Here is a 20,820-nt window from a genome sequence, read left to right on the forward strand (position 1 = left end):
GGCGGTAGGCGGCAGAGCTCACCGGTCGGACTTTCCAAGAGTTAGCCGAAAGCCTCGATATCACGTGGGAGGCACGTGAAGTGTCGAATCCAACCAACAGATCAGACGCTATCCACATTCTTCTGTCAAGCCCATTGGACACCGAGCCACCGTTGGACTGACACACATACATATCCACTTCTGGACTCCAGCTGGACTGTGGGATGGGTCACAGTGGCGCATTCATGCATGAACAATGATCTAGCTTGATGACCTTGTGTGGCCTCACCGCCCTGTGCTAAAACATTGGCAGGCTCACAAGCTCACTGCACCTTCGATCAACTAACAACCCTATCCAATCAGTGCTTGGCTTGGCTTTGACCAGACATCTCCATCACTCCCAGACATGGCCCTTGTATCAGGCCCTGGTAGAGCGGGGAGTAGCCCCGCAGATTCTGACCTGCACACCTCACAACATGTGACTTACATCAAGAACCTGGACACTGTGCGTGCGCCTGAGCAAATTTTGGGTGACTGGCATCTGATGATTGATCAACATAGAGGAAAGATGAATTGGAATATTGGCTGACCGAACACCTGCGACTCAACGGTGTATACTGGGGCCTTACAGCTCTTCATATCCTCGGCCAACCCGACGCACTGCCTCGAGACCAGACAATCGACTTTGTTCTCTCGTGCCAAAATGACAGCGGAGGCTTTGGTGCTGCCCCAGGACACGATGCCCATATGTTGTACACGGTCTCTGCCGTTCAAATTCTTATAACTATTGATGCTGTCGACGAACTCGAGAAGAGAGGCCGGGGCGGCAAGCAGAAGGTTGGGTCTTGTATGATATTCCCTCATACACCCTGCTGAGACCAGAGACCTTATACTGAACCATCACAGTCATTGCCAACCTGCAGAACGCAGATGGCTCTTTCATGGGGGACCAATGGGGAGAAACAGACACCCGATTTCTATACGGGGCTCTCAATGCATTGTCGCTCTTGCGCCTGATGGACCTGGTGGATGTTCCCAAGGCCGTGAGTCATATTCAAAGTTGTGAAAACTTGGATGGAGCTTATGGTATCCGCCCTGGTGCCGAGTCCCATGCTGGCCAAGTGTTCACGTGCATTGGTGCTTTGGCCATCGCTGGCCGTCTGGACTTGGTGAATAAAGATCGTCTTGGAGCTTGGCTCAGTGAGCGTCAGATCGAGAGCGGCGGCTTCAATGGTCGACCGGAGAAACTTGCAGATGCCTGTTACAGCTGGTGGGTTGGATCGAGTCTTGCCATGATTGATCGTCTGCATTGGATCGATGGCAAGAAACTCGCCGCCTTTGTCCTACAGTGCCAGGTCAGTCACACTGTACTGCAGAGCTATATGGCCTTGAGGACTGTTGCTTACCATTCTGTAGGACCCTGATGCTGGAGGGTTTGCTGATCGACCAGGGAATATGGTTGATGTGTATCACACACATTTCAGCCTTGCCGGGCTGAGTTTATTGAAGTTTAGTGGTCTTGAAGAGATAGATCCTATCTAGTGGGTTCCTACGCACGTGATGCTTCATTGTCTAATATGCTAACTCTTGATCAGTTGTATGCCGAAGTCCATCACCGCCCGGTGTCTTGCGGGGTAATGATCTACATGCATGTACTATGCTGGATGTACTGTACAGGATTTCAAGCCCTCCCGCAAACTCGTAAACCATGAACGTTCTATTCCTATAGATCATGGCATACAGTGCGGGAGGTGAATAATGTTCACTTGGACTTATTCCGCTTCATATCCCTCTACAATGGCCAAAGAGCTGTTCAAACATCGTGGCACATGGACATCATGTATCTTAAAGAATGATGAATAGATGAATCAAAGCTGATCCAACTGAATGGCATCCCGTGACCGCATGACTTCAACCGCACTTTCCTCAGATATCCGTTCCTTGATAGCAAAACAAGAGACTTCGCCTTTTGATTTCCTGGTATCTACAGTTGTTTACCCTCTGCATCGCTCCTTCATCGGTCTCTTTGATCTGCTTTCTTGGCTTGCTCCGACAGTTTGGCTCTTCTGCCCTTTCCATTTGCATCTCGTTTTATTCCTTAGGTTCCTTGGATCATGGAGGACAACATCCTCCGGTGCGTGATTTGCCCCGGGCAGCCCCATTTCAGCGATGTCTCCCACCTGTTGACCCACACTGCCTCCAAGGCCCATCTGGCCAATCACTTCAAGCTTCAGCTTCGCAGTGAGGATCCTCGCGTAGCCGAGATTCTCAAACAATACGGTGACTGGTTTGAAGCCAATGGCTTCGCCAAGCAGCTGACGACGCGGATGGTCAACAAAGAAAACCGGAAGAAGAAACAATTGGGAGAAGCTTCAATGTCCAATGCTACTCTAGCTACTGGAGATCGGGCGCCCAATGTCGAAAGGGAGGTCTCCAACACCTCTGCCGCAACATTGATCCCTGAATTTCTTGATCCTCGATTGGCTGGTTCTTACAACGGCAACCAGCAGAAGGATACAGTCCTCATGCCGACCACGCCCGACCGCTTGCCCATTGTGAACAGCACTGAGAGATCTTGGACAGGTCCGATCCTCCGCTCGATGCGATCCGCGAATGGCAGAAGCTCGAACCCTGAGCAGCTAGCGAATATTCCTGGACTGGACGACAACCATCGACCATTGGCTTTACCTGTGACCCCGATACAGCCCCAGCGTAAACTGGACACTGAGGACATAGTTTGGGCTTCGGGCCAGGATAGCCCTGACCCTTTTGACAACTCTACTGGACATCCTGAATCATCGGGTGATGTGGAAATGGACAAGATCCGCGCTGAAGAGATGGCAAGACTCAAGGGAGTTCTGTGGCCAGGCATGGATATTTTTGATTCTGCTACCCCCAAAACGCGCCGAAAGCGCAACCAGAAGAAGGATGGCACTGTTTTGAAGCAGATGGAAATCACTTCTTTGTGCGTGGAACCCAATGAGCAGGTCTTCTCCTACAGTGGCACCTTGCTGAAGGAACGTGAGATCACGGGTAATGTGGAAGAATACAGCCCGCTGAGAGGAGAGACGCCGGTCCCCAAGCGGCGCATGACTCGATCTCAGGGCAACCGCTTGGCGAGAGCTGACCCAAATGTGCCCCGTGCTATGGACAGAAGGCGACAGAGGACTGCTGCACGTAAGGGCCGCAAGAACGCCAGAGATAGAACAGCTAAAGAAGAGCCCACTCCACCTCGCCGATCTCATCGTGCAACAGATCGTACCCATTCTTACCTTGAAGACGATGATGATCTGAGCCTTACCGTTAGCGCGTTTGGCAACCAATCAAGGGGTGGCCTCGGCGTTTTTGTTGATCAAGAACATGGGATGCAAAGAATGTATCAAGAACCAATCATGGGATTCACAGGACAGTATGAAACGTTGACCCCCACACGCCTTATTTTGAATGGAAAGACAGATACCTCTGGAACTCAATTTCCGGGGAATGGACACATAGCTATTGCAAAGGAAAACATCCAGCCTATTTTGAACTCCCAGGGTCGAATCGGCCCTCACGCTTGGCATTCTCCCATTGCTAAACGCACGGCTCCTGGTAGCTTTGATCACGGCTCTCCATACAATTTTGAACCTATTGGTCCACACAACAGTCAAGACAAGGTTTGGTATCCATTCAACCCTCTGCAAGCCCCCTTGTCGCAACCGGTTGACATCAACCAATACAACAAGGAGCCTGCAGCAGCCCAGAATAGCTGGTTTTCAGTGAACCATGCAGCTCCATCTGAAGAAACCATCGACGAAGATGACAACATGCTTTCTTCGTACTACTTGACGGGCGATGCTAAGTAAATCTCAAGATGCTGTTGACCACATCCTCGACCTGATTTTGCTGGTAGCCCTACTGAACGAACTGATGATATGCAATGAACTCCGTTTCCCGAATTGACTGACGAGGCTGTGGATAAGAATCCACGGCCAACAATGCAACTGATGATATGCGATGAATGCTGTTTCCCGAACCGACTGATGATGCTATGGATATGAATCCACGGCCAACAATGCAACTGATGATATGCGATGAATGCTGTTTCCCGAACCGACTGATGATGCTATGGATATGAATCCACGACCAACAATGCGACTGATGAAAGTGGTAGCTTTACCATTACCTGCCCTCGCCTGACAACCGAACTTACCTCTTCACGCCTGCGCTGACTGCTAGTCTCTACTAATGGGGATTATCCACGGGTGTCGATTGTACCTCTCCTCAGGTGGTCGGGCTGTTTCATAGTTTCATATGCTGTACAATATTATGCTTAGCCCGTATCAATATGAGCAACTTGCCTTATGCTTGATTCCAGTGCTTTTTTATAGACTACAAGAAAGTATTTTTGTCGACTTTGCTTATCTTATAAAGCTGTTTCTTAATCTCGTGTAGCTGCCCGTTGCGTTTCCTTCGCCTTGACTTGTTATATAGACTTGCACTGCTCGGTGTTTACTGTTCTATCTATATATCTTGCATCCTGGGAAATATGCCAACCCAGCATAGATATCTACATATAAGCGAAGCGCACTAACAGACACGGCTTTTCTTAGAGAATCATGTCTTGGTTCCCTTTTTGGGACTTGAAATGAAGCATGATAAATTTTTCCAGCATTGAGGGTGTATATAATCTTAATTACGCACTACCTGTTGTGCTGCCACAAGCGTTGCTGTCTGACCCGTTTTCAAGTATCATGGGGTTGAGTAGCAAAGAAAAGATCATTCGGGACTGCCTCTGGCTTGCAGAATAGAAGTGCTTCTCGAGGTGTCCCATCGATGTTTCTTATCTCCCAAAATTGGCACTAACTAGTTGAAATAACCTCGTTCTACAACTCGTATAACTAGTCTAGTCTAAGTCATCTGAAATAGGGCAGGACTATGCTCCCAACTTCATGCGGTGCTTCTGTAGAGCCATTTAGGACGATACTTTGGATGTTGGAAAATGCTAGAGTGATCTTCGATTACTGCATGTGCAGGCCTTTTGGTTGAATGGGATTTTTGGCATTGAATGTAAATGCATCAATGTATACACATACACATATGTACTGCTATGGGAGGTATGTCCAGATGTGCCCAGATATATCTTATACATTGATATGTTAGGTACTCACTTTGCAACTCAATCATACATCGTTAATCAACTCCCAAAGGGCGAGACAGGATCTTCTTTCTTTTTGGGATTGTTAGCCCAGATGGTCTGAATGAATGATCGTTAAGACACCCGTGAACATCTATACTGTGGACGTAATGGAACGTAGTTTCCCCAGCCTTGTGATGACCACATGGAGCAATAGCCCTGCAAAACAAACAATCCGAGTTAAGAAGGAACAAGGAGCGATATCGACTCAAGTGAGAAGCGAAATGATCCCGGGACACTCTCACCTCCCATCGTTTCAACCTCCCCCCAAACGCTCCCAAACACATTCAACCTCAAGGTCCCAACCCAAGTTTCAAAGGACTCTACAGTTACTTAGATCCGATCTCAAACGACAACGATTGCATCCTAAATCAGCACCAACGGACTCATCGTCTGAAACCTGTGTGAAGAGACTTCTACTTAGCTGATCGTGAAAGTGGTCCGATAAACGGTTTCCAAATCACCTATGACCCTCAGAACAAGGTCTTCTCCTCTCTATTGTACTGGGAATCTCCACCTTATAAACCCCGTTACTCATCGCTGTGCCGATTCAATTCCATTATCGAACGCCACAGAATCCAAAATGACCGACTCGATAACCAAGCTTCAACTACCAAAACTCCAAGGGAGACGATGACGATTGCTTCTTCCAACCAAGGAGATCCAATCTTTCAAATCCTTCCTGTGCTATACTGGTGATGGAGTGGAGTTATCCGAGAACCATGCTACACCTTCTTCCGCAATGATGCTGCCCTGTGGTGTCACATATCCCCAGAGAAGAAAACATGTGTCTCGCTACTTCAAACCATACCTTGCGATTTATCAACCGCACTATGTGTCAGCTGGCCGCTGGAAGTGTGGTATTAGACACAAAGTCTAGTGCTGGACGATGAAATGATCAAGTGTCTTCCACTTGCTCTTACATTTGAGGACTCATGGAGCGAAGAAGTACAAGAAGAAGAGGATGCATCGAATCCCTTTATTCATACACGAAGGGTTTGAGATCGATGGAAGACCTCTCTTCCTTGCTTACTGTTCACTCTCTATCATCTCATTTTATTCTGACTTGGCTGTGACAACAATAAATGATCAATGACAACTGATGGTTGAATTCATTTGAGCTTGTAAGGTGGGTTGGAATAGTCGGCTATTGAGCAATGTCCTTTTCCTTGCCGATTTGGGCAGCGGAGGCTCAACACACCATATTACTCTTCAACTACATCTGATGCATAACAAGCCTTCTTCAAGACCCGCTTAAAAGGCTTCAAATCGACAAGGAAAAAGAATCCAAAAAATATTAAGCCCTGGGAGAGTAAATAAGAAAAGATAGTGACGAATCCAGCCGGGTAGGTGGCGACACATCCGCCCAGCGACTTGCGGTCCAAGGGGTTCGAACCCGTGTAGGTGACGTTGCAGATAGTCAAGAAGAACAGGTATGGTTCCTACGATCTACCCACTCGGCCACCTGGGTTTCGCGGAGGTGGCTACGTTGATTCTGATACTTAACCGCGGAGTTCCATAGCTGGAACCCGAGTGAGAGCATCTGATTGGATCCATACAGGTTGCTTCAGAGACCCTAATGTACAAACTGACACAATTTCCTCCTTGTCATCTTGGATATCTCATTTAGTATCTTCTTGGACTATCCTTCCTCCTTTGTACATGATAGCCCGAACGAGGGAAGCGTTGCTGCATGCATCCTGTCCATCACCCAAAAATTATAAATCACAATTTGGGGAAGGCGATCGTCTGTATAAGCTGCGTCTCTGAGCTTCAATCGACTCATAAGTACGAGTGTCTCCAATGTCAACCTCTTGCAGACAAACCTTATGGCCCGAGACCCTGTCCTGCCCATTAGTAGGTGGTGATCACAACGCGATCCCTGATCGAGGCTGCTCGGCTTACAGTATGGGGGCTGTAGACATACTCTTCCAGGACACGAGCTGATATAGCTGACAACGACACTTGACTGGGTCTGATGCTAGTAGACAGGAAATAATGTAATGCGAGGAGATCCAGGATCTACTCGCTGACTGCTTATACCTGGACTCCAAATTTGCCCTTGTTTTTCTTCTCATTGACGGCTGATCCCACGAAGCTTGGGACGAATGGTAGACTATGTAGGAGACAACTGAATTTTGGTAGGCTGGGCAGGCCCTGTGGCCGTACGCTGCTTAGTTTGGATACAATGGAAGGTTCGATACTGAAAATTGTCTGCTTTGGAACTATCATCTTGCACTATGTCGAAGAAAATGCAGTGGGTCAGTCAAATATCTGATGGTACAGTGTCAGCTTGAAGGATTAGGTACAAATAGGACGAGGAACTGAGTCTAAGAGTGGTGCAGATCGTGTGAGGGGACAGCTTTGCTTCCACAGAGGCATACTAGGCTTCTCGCAATATGTTTGTCGGTATCTTTCATGTATGCTCAATAGTAATGGTGATCAGCACATCTGATTTAGGATCTCATGAATGCATAGTGAATTGTTTGCTTCAAGATGAACAAACAGGCGTGTCACACGCTTGATCCCGGAGCCTGGGATTGTCTTGTTTCCTGTTTGGGAAGGCACTCGTCGCCCACCCTGGGACCTCGTCGTTGCCTGCAGCCTTCCCAAACACATAAATACCCTCTCCTCCCCCTACTTTCTTCTTCTTCTTTTCTTCCTTCTCCACTCCCCTGCCCTCCACTCCGTTTTGCATGTATTCCCGTCCCCCTTCCTTTCCTTTCTCATCTTTCTGCCCATACCTAATTCCTCCGGTCACTTATTTGCCTGGCGCCTATGACGAGTGCTCTCTGAGGATGTTTCCCACTTTGTATCCTTCTAGGGACTGTTGATGTGCCGCGGGAAAGGTTAGTCACGAAGCATGCCAAGGAGAGAACGGGCTGTGCAAGTGCCTCGCTGTTCAACACACGGGGTAGACACTCCTTCGGCCGCTGCGGATACAGCCAGTCCTGCCTGCGGATTCCACTGTTACCTCTCCAAGCCTTGACCCCACTCCTTCACTGCCCGCCACTAACTTGCCCGGCCCCAAATGAAGAGCAATCTGAGGGTTTCCCACTTTTTCCCCTAGGGGATTGGGATTTCAAAGGGGTTGGTCTCGACACGAAGCGCGCCTTAGTTCACGGACACTTCCAAGGTTCTTTGAGCGTGGATACGGTCCTTCTTCCTGGTTATCCTTGTCCCCCTCCGATCCTTGACCCCATTCCTTCATTACACCTTGCGCTTTAGGAGTCTTACCCAGTTGCATGGGGCCTGTATGCAACACCTGATCATGACTTGCACCTCTACGTGGTGTTCAGGATGAGTAGCCATTGTGGTGAAACCAAGCAAGTCTGTAGATTAGAAATAAATTTTGTCTTCCTCACGGCTTGATATGTATTATGCCTTGGTAAATGCCTCCTTAGTCACTTGTTTGGACCTGTTTCAGAGGGACAGGCCTGGAGGTTCCTTCCCCCATGGCTCATTAGCAACATCAGTAGTCTTTGTGTAAGAGATATCCCAAATTTGAAGATATTCACAACCACTAGGTAATGTTCAGCTACCACAATTTCTTCTTATAGCCAAATAACATGACTTCATGTGCTGTAGAAATGTCACCCTGGTCTACCCTCGGGTTGACGAACATGCTTCCACGCTTCCGAAATTTATCTGCAGTCCAATACACTCGACCGATGGAGCCCTGGACAATATTTTGGCAGTAGCAATGACAAGAAAGTCTATACATCTACCTACATAAGTGACGTTGGCCATTGAAGTTAGGGCGGGCCAGATAAAGTGCTGAGTCAGCAATCAATTAAGTGGACGCTTAAGCGCGTCCTGCTAGGTACGCGTCGAGCTCCGAGTAAAATGTGGAGTGAGAACTCACATGGTTCTTGAATTGAGGCACTTGATCGTTGTGGAATACGCTGAGATGAGCCTCTTGCATTGAGATCCATTGAAGACCGCTTCCTGCCACCACAATCAGACTCACTACGTCCCAATCTACTACCATCCGTGCATTGCGCAGTTCCAATCACCGGCAAGATGGCGCCTCCCTCATCGCAATCCTCCGCACCATCTCCATCTTTGAAACGGAAGCAAGCTAGTATCTCCAGCTTCTTCACACAGAAACCCGCATCTTCGTCTGCGCCCAAAGACTCCGCACTGACACCGACCAACGAGCCCAGGAAGAGTCAAGCATCGCCAGCCAAGCCAAAGCAAGAGGACACCACACCAGCAGATTATGATGATGAGGAGGATGAGGAAATAGTGGTGCCAGCACCAAAGAGAGCCAAAACTACCGGCACAAAGGCAGAGGAGCCGATCCGAGTTGCGACAAGCGTGCACTTTGAGCCCACATCTCAGCCAAGCAGCAGCCAACGCACCGATATATTCAAGTTTCAGAGCTCTCCTGCTGTCGATCCAGCAGCTACTCAGGAGGAAGATCCCGAGCAGGCACAGCGGAAGAAAGAAAAGGAGAAACTGCACCAACAATTTGTTCGGAAGCTCGGTGGGCCGGATTGCCAGGTTGGGATTGGAAGAATCGCGGTGAATGATGCAGCTAGCGCGGAGGCCGAGGCTGCAGAAGCTGAGGAAGATGATGAGCCTCCTCCGCCGCCCCCGACTAAAGGCAAGGGTGCGAAGAAGGCTGCGAGCAAGCTCACACCCATGGAGAAGCAGGTCATTGAAATCAAGCGTCAGCATATGGACACGGTGTTGGTGATCGAAGTAGGATACAAGTTCCGGTTCTTCGGAGAGGATGCACGTATTGCGGCTAAGGAGCTGGGCATCGTTTGCATTCCTGGGAAGTTCAGGTTCGATGAACGTGAGCATTGCCTCTATCTCTCAATTTCGAAGACATACAAAAGCTTACATCTTTCCTAGATCCATCCGAAGCGCATATTGGCCGATTTGCTTCAGCCAGTATTCCTGTCCACCGATTACACGTACATGTGAAGCGACTCGTCACGGCTGGTCACAAGGTTGGAGTGGTGCGACAGATCGAGACCGCTGCGCTGAAGGCTGCAGGGGATAATCGCAATGCACCGTTCGTGCGCAAATTGACCAATCTCTACACAAAAGGAACTTATATCGATGATGCTGAAGGTCTCCAGGGTCCGGCACCGGCAGCGGGAGGCGCATCGCCGGCCACTGGGTACATGCTCTGTATGACAGAGACCAATGCCAAGGGCCCCGGAAACGATGAACGAGTGCATGTCGGAATCGTTGCTGTGCAGCCTGCTACAGGTGACGTTATCTACGATGACTTCGAAGATGGCTTCATGCGTAGCGAGATCGAGACCCGGCTGTTGCACATCGCTCCTTGCGAAATCTTGATTGTCGGAGACATGTCTCGAGCTAGTGAAAAGCTTGTACAGCATTTATCCGGAAGCAAGATGAACGTCTTTGGAGATGCCGTGCGTCTCGAACGGGCCCAGAAAAAGAAAACTTCTGCTGCCGAGGCCCACAGCCATGTATCTGGCTTCTATGCGGGCAAAATGAAGGCCACTAGCACCGAGGAAGATACCCAAGCTGCAACACTCCTTCAGAAAGTCCTTGGGCTCCCGGAGCAGGTGACTATCTGTCTGTCTGCTATGATTGAACATATGTCCGAATATGGGCTGGAACATGTGTTCGATCTTACAAAATACTTCCAGCCTTTCTCGGCTCGTTCGCACATGCTCTTGAACGGAAACACGCTGGTCAGTCTAGAAATTTACCAAAACCAGACTGATCACTCGAGCAAGGGTAGTCTGTTTTGGACCTTGGATCGGACGCAAACGCGATTCGGACAACGCATGCTACGGCAGTGGGTTGGGCGGCCTTTGCTGGACAAAGTGCGCCTTGAGGAGCGGACGAATGCCGTGGAAGAACTTACAGATCCTGCACGAGCGGTTCCCGTGGAGAGAGTGCGAGTGTTACTGAGCAAAGTGAAGAGTGATCTCGAGAAGAGTTTGATTCGCATTTACTACGGGAAGGTAGGTCGCACTTCTGCAACGATGACTACAGTTATACTAATCTTGGATACAGTGCACGCGACCTGAACTTCTCAGTGTTCTGCAAGCAATGCAGATGATTGCAATGGAATTTGCAGATATTAAATCACCTGCCCAAACGGGGTTCCAATCGTCAATGGTGAGCGAGGCCATTGCCTCTTTGCCCACGATTCGAGCAGCCGTTGTCAAATTCTTGGATAAGATTAACTTGCACGCTGCGCGCACAGATGACAAATACTCATTCTTCCGCGAAGCGGAGGAGACAGAGGCGATCGGCGAACATAAGCTTCAAATTGGAAGTATTGAGCACGGGCTGTCTGAACATCGCAAAGAGGCGGCGACGACAATAGGGAGAGGCAAAGTTGAATACTCGACAGTCTCTGGCATTGAGTACTTGATCGAGATTGAGAACAATTCCCCGGCGATTAAACGTGTGCCAGCATCGTGGGTCAAAGTCAGCGGTACGAAAAGAGTATCACGCTTCCACACGCCAGAAGTCATCCAACTCATCCGAGAGCGTGATCAACATAAGGAAGCTCTGGCAGCAGCCTGTGATCAAGCCTTCGCGGCTCTCCTAGCTGATATTGCAGCGCAGTATCAGTCCTTCCGGGATTGCGTGCAATCCCTCGCAACCCTCGATTGTCTGCTCTCCCTCGCCGACATAGCCCAGCAACCTGGCTACGTAAAGCCTGAATACACAGAGGAAGCAGGCCTCCACATCGAACAGGGCCGACACCCAATGGTCGAGCAACTCCTTACAGATACATACGTTCCCAACGACACAAACCTACAGCACGACGGCACGCGCGCTCTCCTCGTGACCGGCCCGAACATGGGCGGTAAATCCAGCTACGTGCGACAGGTCGCACTAATCGCAATCATGGGCCAGATCGGATCATATGTTCCCGCAGCTTCCGCACGACTCGGTCTCCTAGACGCAGTGTTCACGCGCATGGGCGCCTTCGACAACATGCTCGCCGGCGAATCAACATTCATGGTCGAGCTTTCCGAAACAGCAGATATCCTCAAGCAAGCCACGCCTCGGTCTCTGGTTATTCTTGACGAATTGGGTCGTGGTACATCGACACATGATGGTGTTGCTATTGCGCAGGCGGTACTGGATCATATGGTTCGGTCGATTCAATCACTCACCCTTTTCATCACGCACTACCAGCATCTCTCGCGCATGGTGCAATCGTTCCCGGATCATGCTCTTCGCAATGTTCATATGCGGTTCACAGAGACGGGGAACAAAGAGAAGGAAGGGGAGGAAATCACCTTCCTCTATGAGGTGACTGAGGGAGTCGCGCATCGTAGCTACGGGTTGAATGTTGCGCGACTGGCGAACTTGCCCGCTGCTGTTATCGATGTGGCACGCCAGAAGAGCGCTGAGTTGGAGGAGTCTATTCGCCGGAAGCGGTTGGCTGGACTTGTGGGGGCGGTTGGTCGGGTCCTTGGAAATAAGAGTGGTTCTGATGGAGAGCCTGGTGGTATCGATGACAACCTTCTCAACAGGCTTGTTGCGAGCGCGGAGCAGTTGTAGTTATTACATTTTATGCGGGGGCATTTGAGCATTTTTCGATGTACAGTTACAATATGTGGGGTGTGTTGTATGAATGGGTTTAGCATGGTCTTTGGCAGATCTCGAATATCAATCTTGAATCAAATCGGCGTAGCACACTGACGTGTACTGGCATATGCTTGATAGATGACGATCGAGAACCCCAGACATGTCAGCCCCTCAAAATAGTTGATCGAGAGGCCCACAGACTACGCTGGCCTAGATGGTCTACGAACGCCTTCGAGACCTCGACCTCGACAAGGCGGAACCGAAAGTTTTCAAACTTTTTTTTGGGATTCCATTGTTCTTTTTTGTCGAGCAGGTCCGGTTCGAGGCGTTTTCTTTTCTAGATACCAGTAATGGAGAGAGCTGGTACAAGGAAAAGGGGGAATCAACATCACAACCTCGTTTGTCGCATTGAGCCCATGCAAGCACGCCCAAATGGGACGTGTGTATGTAGTAAAACACCAAGATCAAAACCAGACCAGACAGTGCCACAAGTCCACAAACCAGCTCTCGCGCAAGAACCTGATTTCGTTTTCTCGTATCAATAAAAAAAAAAGGCTTTCTATTATCTTTTTTGCGCTCTCTGCTCCTCTCTCTCGCGATCGGATTTCCATAATCGACCTTCCGGGACTTTCGGCATTAGAGATAAAAACCAAAAAGTCAATCCACCCAAGCAATCACCTCCAGTCGAAACATCGAAAAAAATCGTAGAAACGGGCCCCCTCGAGAATCGGCTGGTGGGAATGACTGGGCAGCGCGGCGGTTTAGGGCTGAGGAAGATAGGAGGTTGAAGGGACGGCAAGAAAGAAAAGCGGGGAAATCGATTTTGACCGAAGAGTGATCATGAAGAACCGGTCGTGAGGGATATGCGAGAGAAGAAGAGAGACAAAATAGACGACGCGAGCGAAATTTCGTTTTGATGGATTTTAACGGAGACGGCGGGCCTCGCGCTCGGACTCGAGCAGGCAGAGGATGTCGTCAACGCGGACTGGTGCGGATATAGGTTAGCGTTGCGGTTCGGCTTATATTTTTCTTGTCGTCTTTTGGGTCGATTCTCCAAAATTCAATATTTCGACATGAGGTTCTGTTCATTTTGTGAAATGAATAGACAACCCCATTCGTTTCCTCCTCTTGTATCCCAAAAGACGACCGGATTGGAAGGAATCAATATCGCATACCTGGGCCCTTGACGTTGCGGATGATGCTGCGGGAGGTATCGTCCATGAACTCGACGCGGACCTGGGTGACACCACCACGGGATCCTAAATAAGACCAACAATTAGCCATTGCTATTCCTCCAGATATCTCGTTTTCATCGTTTTGTGGCGGGCGATCCGGGGCGCAATGGGTGCACCCCGCGGATATCGAATATCGAATTGTGGGTTTTGGAGCTTCAAAAAGCTGGGAAAGCACATACCGGTGCGGCCGAGGACACGGGTCACCTTGACGAGCTTAACGGGCTGCTTGCTGGAATCCATCTTGAACGGAAGGAGAGGGCGTTGAGCTCGAGGGTTGGAGTTGGTTGGACTGAAAGTAAGAGAGTGCTGAAGATGAATTTGCCCTGTGTGGGTTCGTGCAAATTACGCGAGGGCTCAGGGCTGGACACCTGAGCCGTCAGGCAGCAGATGACTCAGCGGGATCTGTTGACACCTGGTGGGTCAGGCATAAATCGGCATATTCAGGCAGAACTTCTCTTGAAACTCCGATATCGTTTGGCATAACCATAGAACACTCCGGCTTTCATGAAAATTTACACCCTATCAAATCAAATGAAAACAACATTCACACCTCTACAACGTAATCTGTAATTATCCCAGATAGCTGTAGACCATAGAATCCTCTCACGTGGGATCATACTCTGCTACGGGCACCCGTGGACGGCACTGGTCCCGTCCCTAGCTCACCGGACCGATCTGCCCCTCCAAATTCTGCCGCAAGAACCTTGGAAGGGTCACTTTCTCTGACTCCTCCGCATATCAGTTGGTCTTTTATATTTGCGCCGAGATACTCTCACTGACTTGGAATTCCAATTGACTCAACTGCGCTGTCAATTGATCTTATATCATTAAATCCCCCCACCTCCGAGCCTCCGTGAAAGTCCCGCGCCGCAATACTCTATCGCCATGGATCTCGTCAACCAGTGAGTCAATTACAATTTTGGAACTCTGCTAGGGATCCCCTGCTAATGATTGAATTCTCAATAGCTTGGAAGGCCGCCTTCTCTTCGCCGTGCCCAAAAGCAAGTGCCTTCCCAAATCGTGACTCATACATCTCTGCGAGTACCGATTTTCACATGAACCCAACAAAACACCAAGATAAGGAACTCAAGACTGACGGCGCAAACTCCACTATACAGAAGGACGTCTGCAACAAGCAACCCTCGACCTCCTTGCCGGCTGTGATGTTCAGTTCCGCCGCGAAACCCGCCTTGACATTGCCCTGGTCAAGAACCTGTCCATCGCGCTGATCTTCCTGCCCGCCGCTGATATCCCCACCTTCGTTGGTGAGGGCCGTGTCGATCTGGGCATTACTGGCCGCGACCAGGTTGCCGAGCACGATTCCACCCTGCCTGCCGGCGAGGTCTCCGGCGTTGAGGAGATCCTTGATCTCGGCTTCGGCGCCTGCAAGCTTCAGGTGCAGGTCCCCGAGAAGGGCGATCTGAAGGAGGCCAAGGACCTCGTTGGCCGCAACGTCGTCACTAGCTTCACTGCTCTCACCGAGGCTTTCTTCCGTCAGCTTGAGGGTGCCGAGGCCGGCCAGAAGCTCTCCACCAAGATCAAGTATGTTGGTGGTAGTGTGGAGGCTGCTTGCGCTCTCGGAGTCGCGGATGGCATTGTTGATCTCGTTGGTATGTTGCGATAACCCGGAAACTGTTGATCAGTGGTACTTGTGCTAATATCCAATTCTCTGTGCAGAGTCTGGTGAGACCATGAAGGCTGCTGGCCTGAAGGCCATTGACACCGTTGTCTCGAGCACTGCAGTGCTGGTTAAGTCCCGCAACTCCAACAGCGATATTCTGAACCTCCTCACTTCCCGTTTGCGCGGTGTTATCACCGCCCAGAAGTTCGTCCTGTGCCAATACAACATCCCCCGTGGCCAGCTGTCTGTCGCGTCGAAGATTACCCCCGGTAAGCGCGCGCCTACTATCACCGCCCTTGAGGAGGAGGGTTGGGTTGCTGTCAGTGCTATGGTAGAGAAGAAGCGCATCGCCACCGTAATGGATGAGCTGACCGCCGCCGGCGCAAGTGATATCTTGGTCATCAACATTGCCAACTCACGGGCGGATTAAAGACTTGATGACAATGATTTGGTTTGTTTTTGTTGGGTTTTTATAGCATCTCCTTTGTTTCATGATCTTTCTTCTCTACATTATATACTATCTTCCACGGACCTTTGCGGGATACTGGTTCCTTTTTCTTTTCTGTCTTGATATTGAGGCGGTTTCTTTGCCCTGATGGGATTCGGCTCAAGAAAGACAAAAAGCACATACATAGAATGGTACAGGGTTTGCATAGCGTGTGTGTGTAAAGGGATCTATTCGTACGATGAGCTTCAGGTCTAATTTTCTATTTCTATATAAATAGTCTTATCCTTGCTCAGTATGTAAGACCAACCTTCAAATGCAGTATAACACAAGCCAACCCAAATGCAATATCCAAACCACATAAACCGAGAAAATCATCCAAACGCAATGGTAGTGGTATCATCAAACATCAAACCCCCAAAACAGAATATAATCATTAAAAAACACCCGAAATGAGACACCAAGATTCACAATTCCTTCTCTCCCAACCCAACACCTTCCTTCCGCCCCCGATGAAGAGCCCGAAGACACTGTCCCACCCCCTCAAGATCTCCCAACAACCCGACATGTCCACGTTCACTCTTCACTAGCCCATCCTTGATGATCCGGTATCCAGGCGGCAGCATCGCTGCAGAAGCGAGACAAACTCCATCCCCAGCCGCAAACGCAAGATCATCATATGCATCAACTTGCTTGATGGTATCCCGCGATACAACTCGCGCCCCGTACACCGTCGGCACGCTCTTCCCGTACAGCACCGCCGCAGGCGGATACCGGTTCTCGCTGTGGTGCGTCGGCCGGAAAGCGAGGTTTTCCTTGAACCGCTTTGTTTCGTCCAGCGTGCGCTGGAGATACTCCATCGCCACGGCGCGCGGGATCGTGCTCGTTGTTGCGATTTTGTTGGTTATGGCGCTGCTGCGTGGTTGTGCTGCCGGGCCGACTAGGCCGTCGGCCGGGTTTTGGACTTTTTCGGCGGCGTATGCAGCATACATGGCTGGGTTCTGGGGGTGTGGGTTGTGGGGAGGATTATGGGGAAGATTCCGGGAGTAGACGTCCCTGTCCGTTGTGGCAACAGGGTGGTGTCCGTGATATTCGTCGGGGAAATTGTGGTGGTCTTGGAGGAGTTCGTCTGTGTCATCACGCGGCGGCATGGAGAAGCGCTTGCCGATAATGGGGATGTCTTTCAAGCCGAGGCTGCTGACGCTGCCGATGGTGGTTGTGGGCGCGGGCAGGGCTGGGCCGATGCAAGGGGACAGACGATGATCATCCCAGGTTTTGGCATTGAAGAAGTCAATCCGGAACTCATTTTTGCTTTGCTTGTCGATGAAGCAGTGGCCGTCCTCTGGGAGGAGGGCGAAGCTCGTGCGGAATGTGAAATTGACTTGTGCTGTTAGCACGCGTGAGCTGAGGAGGACGTCGTCGCCGCTGCGGAGGGGTCCCAGGATGTTCACGCAGTGCTGTGGTACGCCTGCGTACACGACACCTGCGAATAGATCAGGTCGCTCGTTGACTGCGTGTCGTGTTATCAGACCGCCCAGACTATGTGCAATGACTGTAGCGCCGCGTCCGGGTTGCCCGGGTGCAGGCTCCTGGTTGCATGGCAGGCTTTCCAAGAAGGCGATGAGCCTGCGCGAGAGCAGCTCGGGGCTGAGTCGCCAGTCGTATCCGTAATCGTGAACGCGCAAATCACCACGCAAGGCATTCTCGCTCTTACGCAGCCGCTTCATCAACCGTCGGCAGACGTCCACCGGACCGACATGGGAGAGGACACCAGATGGTATGATGGTCTCCTCCATGCGTTCCTCATCCTCTGGATTCAGACCAACCTCCAAGTCTACTTTTCGCAGGTTCAGGCCAACCTTCATTGGCACCCAGAGTTGACGATGAGGTGGCTTGGCGGACCGCAGGATTGATCCTCGGTAGCCTCCCAGAATCACAACATCACCTGTGAGATCTGCCATTGCTTCATCCAAGGCCGGGTGCGTTGAATTAGGATTGTTTCGCAGAGGTGGAGGCGGGGTTTCGGTACGTTGTGGGTGTTCCCCCTTGTCGATTCCATTGACACCATTGCCGTTACTTGATGAGCCGTTCCCCAGCTCTGGAAGGAACGGGCGAGAGCCCCAGTCGGTGCGGATATCCTGCAGATGGAGAGCCGGCATGCTGAGGAGCCTGCTACTCGAGTCTTGGAGACTATCCTTGATCGCCTTGAACCGGCTATTCACCTGCGAGTGTACATTCTCGTAAAGCGGTCGCTGCTCTAAGGAAGATGCAGTAGATGACGCACGCAGATACAGTGATTGATCCGATGAGGACCTCCGCAGACTTGGTGGGCGACCTGGCAAGGCTGTGCTAGGCCTCCGAGTAAAAGAATACTTCGCGGCCGAGGTTCCATCGGGCGAACGCAGCTCAGATAGTTCCTGAGCGGCTTCTCCATCATCGTCATTGCTAACGGTGGTTGGCGCAACAGGTGATGATGGGCGACGCCGGTCCAGTGATGATGTTCTTTTTGGCATTCCCAGATTGCTCTTGGCTGGAGGAGCTACCGTCTGGCTACGGATTCGATTTTGCCCATTAGGGACTCGGAACGAGAGCGACGGGCGCTTCCTCAGAGAAGTTAGGTCCGGCAGGAATTTCTTCAGCTCGCCAGACCAAGCGCGTGGTCGGCGAGGCAATGTGTTTTTCAACAAGGCCCCGACAAAACCAGACCGCTGGTTTGCGGCCGTATCTTTCGGCCCGGGCTTCTCAGAGGCCGCAGCGAAGAGATCACTGCGAGGGCCATGCCGAAGGGTTTGCTCGGGTTCTATATACTGCACGGGAGTGCGTGTTGTCCGCCGCTTATCTTCAGGACCTTGTTCGCGCGATGCTTTTCCCACCTTGGGCTCTACCGAGTCGGGCTCGAGACCGGCCACAGACTCAGGCTCGGCCGTGAGTTCCGACACGAACAGACCATCTTCGCCCACGGTATCTGGTATGTTTGCAAAATAGCCTCCCTGGTGTTCCAGCACCCGATTCTTCTCTTCCAAAGGTGTGGCGCGAGCCTTCATACGGCTCTGTTCACGGCCAATACTAACCCCCACCACATCCCCGGCAGCATCTTCGTCGGTGACCTCGATTGAATGCGTGAGTGGCTCATCGCTATCGGAGCTGGAGAAGGACGAATAGTGGGAGGGAGAGTCTGAGATGGCCGGATTGGAAGATGACTCCGAGGAGTACAAGGTGTGGTGGTTCTGGGATGTTGAGGCTGCCGCTACCGCAGCGGCCTCAGGTCCCATTCGTGAAGAACTCGGTCGGTGTGCGGGAATTGAAGCCATGGCGAGTTATGCCGAGAAGAGAAAGAAGTCGAGAGCTCAAAGCATGAGGTCGTACAACGGGTGTGCAACTGTCGGCCACAAAAACTTGGATTGGCTCATGTGTGATGCAAAATGTGGCCCGGGCGCAAAACGTGGAGCAAGAGTGCAGAAAATGCCCCTGATGTCAATGTGTACAAGGTCGTATTCTGTGTGTGCTTTTTTTTCCCTGATGCCCGAATTCGAGGTGCGGGCGTCCGGTTGATAAATGGCCGGGAACGGGGGGTTCCACCAGCACAGCCTTCTCGGGTCGGCCGGATGATGGGCTGGAAGCTCTGAATCGGGAGATATGATTCTTAGATCTTTAGGGGATTTAGGGGATTTAGGAAATGCCGGGCAATGCTTAGCCTTGCAAGGATAGATTACATGGTTGTATATTCTACATGTGGTTCATATTTGCTATACAACATACTCCTATGTGCGATCTAGATACCTCTCCGATCGACGTGCATCCCACTGGTCGAACCCGGGAGATCGATGCCCTAATTTCCATTTAATTCCATGTGATCACGTTCGATCTTAATAGTAGAGATCAGATTCCTTTCATCTCGAAGGTACGATAGCCGAGCCGCTATTGTTTCAGGATCATCTCACCTAAGATCGTTATATTAAATCAGCTTCAGCCACGCCATACTCCGTACTCCGTACAATCCGTAGTTATACGCGCATACACCGTCTATCAAATCTAATGATTCCCAAACCGACCGGTCCGAATCTCCTCTGCTCCTTTCTCCGCAATCTCCTGATTTCTTTCAGCTCCCTCATGAGATCCAAACGCCCGATCAACCGCGGTATTCAATGCCCCACGCAATGACTCTCCAGCACCCTAAATCAACCACATGTCAGACCTATACCCCCGAACAACTAAAAAGATCAGTTCCAGCTTACATGAATCGAAGCCGCAATACCCCTCACCCCCTTCCCAGCTCCCTCGCCCATCCGCGAAGCCTTTGACCCGGTCGCCGACTGATCCTCCATCTCCGCCCGCTGTGCCGTGCTCGCCGTATGCGGGAGTGGCGCATCCCCGACAACCCGATCATCACTTCGGGACGGCGACGGCGACAGCGGTCGCTGGTGGGTTTGGGTTGGTCCACCCCCTGAGGACTTTGAGTAGCTGGACCCTGTGGCTGGATTGTACCCTTTTGAGGTGTCATACTGGGATCGGGGATCCTGGAGTCCTGTTGGACGGCCCGGGGCGCCCGTTGAGGAACCTCCGCCTACTGCGCCACGGGAGGATTCAGTGGGATCGGCATGCTCGTAGCGTCCGTATTCTTCAGCCATTGTATAATTGAGTAAGCGTACTTTGGTCTTGTGGTTATAAACGGAAACATAAAATGTTGTAACTGGCAATTCTGGATTTATACTTCGGGCGAATGAGTGACGTCATTATGAACGCAGGGCCGATTTCGCGATCTATAAATCGGCCCGGAGCTGGCGAGATTGGATGGAGGTATAGCCCAGTCTGCTGGAGT

The 20,820-nt window shown here is 50.8% G+C and overlaps 7 protein-coding genes across 7 annotated transcripts; 4 read left to right on the plus strand and 3 right to left on the minus strand.

The window, feature by feature from the left end:
- Nucleotides 1–385: 385 nt before the first annotated feature.
- Nucleotides 386–1,617, plus strand: N7457_004150 (Rab geranylgeranyltransferase subunit beta BET2; the record flags this gene model as incomplete). The annotated part of the gene is made up of 5 exons (XM_057175195.1): nucleotides 386–484; nucleotides 541–826; nucleotides 886–1,334; nucleotides 1,396–1,520; nucleotides 1,575–1,617. The coding sequence occupies 5 exons, from the start codon at nucleotides 386–388 to the stop codon at nucleotides 1,615–1,617; spliced, it is 1,002 nt and encodes a 333-aa protein (XP_057032242.1).
- A 476-nt stretch (nucleotides 1,618–2,093) lies between these two features.
- Nucleotides 2,094–3,824, plus strand: N7457_004151 (uncharacterized protein; the record flags this gene model as incomplete). The annotated part of the gene is made up of 1 exon (XM_057175196.1): nucleotides 2,094–3,824. One exon carries the CDS (start codon nucleotides 2,094–2,096, stop codon nucleotides 3,822–3,824), a length of 1,731 nt encoding a protein of 576 aa, XP_057032243.1.
- Nucleotides 3,825–9,178: 5,354 nt separating this feature from the next.
- Nucleotides 9,179–12,673, plus strand: msh3 (mismatch repair protein MSH3; the record flags this gene model as incomplete). Its single annotated transcript, XM_057175197.1, has 3 exons — nucleotides 9,179–9,959; nucleotides 10,019–11,112; nucleotides 11,165–12,673. 3 exons carry the CDS (start codon nucleotides 9,179–9,181, stop codon nucleotides 12,671–12,673), a joined length of 3,384 nt encoding a protein of 1,127 aa, XP_057032244.1.
- A 773-nt stretch (nucleotides 12,674–13,446) lies between these two features.
- Nucleotides 13,447–14,256, minus strand: N7457_004153 (40S ribosomal eS28 domain-containing protein; the record flags this gene model as incomplete). The annotated part of the gene is made up of 3 exons (XM_057175198.1): nucleotides 13,447–13,685; nucleotides 13,876–13,959; nucleotides 14,115–14,256. Coding segments are annotated over 3 exons (288 nt in total), but the record flags the coding sequence as incomplete, so codon positions are not given.
- A 564-nt stretch (nucleotides 14,257–14,820) lies between these two features.
- Nucleotides 14,821–15,986, plus strand: N7457_004154 (ATP phosphoribosyltransferase; the record flags this gene model as incomplete). Its single annotated transcript, XM_057175199.1, has 4 exons — nucleotides 14,821–14,837; nucleotides 14,902–14,936; nucleotides 15,054–15,545; nucleotides 15,613–15,986. 4 exons carry the CDS (start codon nucleotides 14,821–14,823, stop codon nucleotides 15,984–15,986), a joined length of 918 nt encoding a protein of 305 aa, XP_057032246.1.
- Nucleotides 15,987–16,468: 482 nt separating this feature from the next.
- Nucleotides 16,469–19,312, minus strand: N7457_004155 (uncharacterized protein; the record flags this gene model as incomplete). Its single annotated transcript, XM_057175200.1, has 1 exon — nucleotides 16,469–19,312. One exon carries the CDS (start codon nucleotides 19,310–19,312, stop codon nucleotides 16,469–16,471), a length of 2,844 nt encoding a protein of 947 aa, XP_057032247.1.
- Nucleotides 19,313–20,033: 721 nt separating this feature from the next.
- On the minus strand, nucleotides 20,034–20,629 carry dprC (the record flags this gene model as incomplete). Its single annotated transcript, XM_057175201.1, has 2 exons — nucleotides 20,034–20,174; nucleotides 20,237–20,629. The coding sequence occupies 2 exons, from the start codon at nucleotides 20,627–20,629 to the stop codon at nucleotides 20,034–20,036; spliced, it is 534 nt and encodes a 177-aa protein (XP_057032248.1).
- Nucleotides 20,630–20,820: the final 191 nt, after the last annotated feature.

Source organism: Penicillium paradoxum (genome assembly GCF_028828445.1).
Source record: "Penicillium paradoxum strain IBT 22861 chromosome Unknown utg000004l_segment0_segment0, whole genome shotgun sequence".
NCBI classification, from domain to species: Eukaryota; Fungi; Ascomycota; class Eurotiomycetes; order Eurotiales; family Aspergillaceae; genus Penicillium; species Penicillium paradoxum.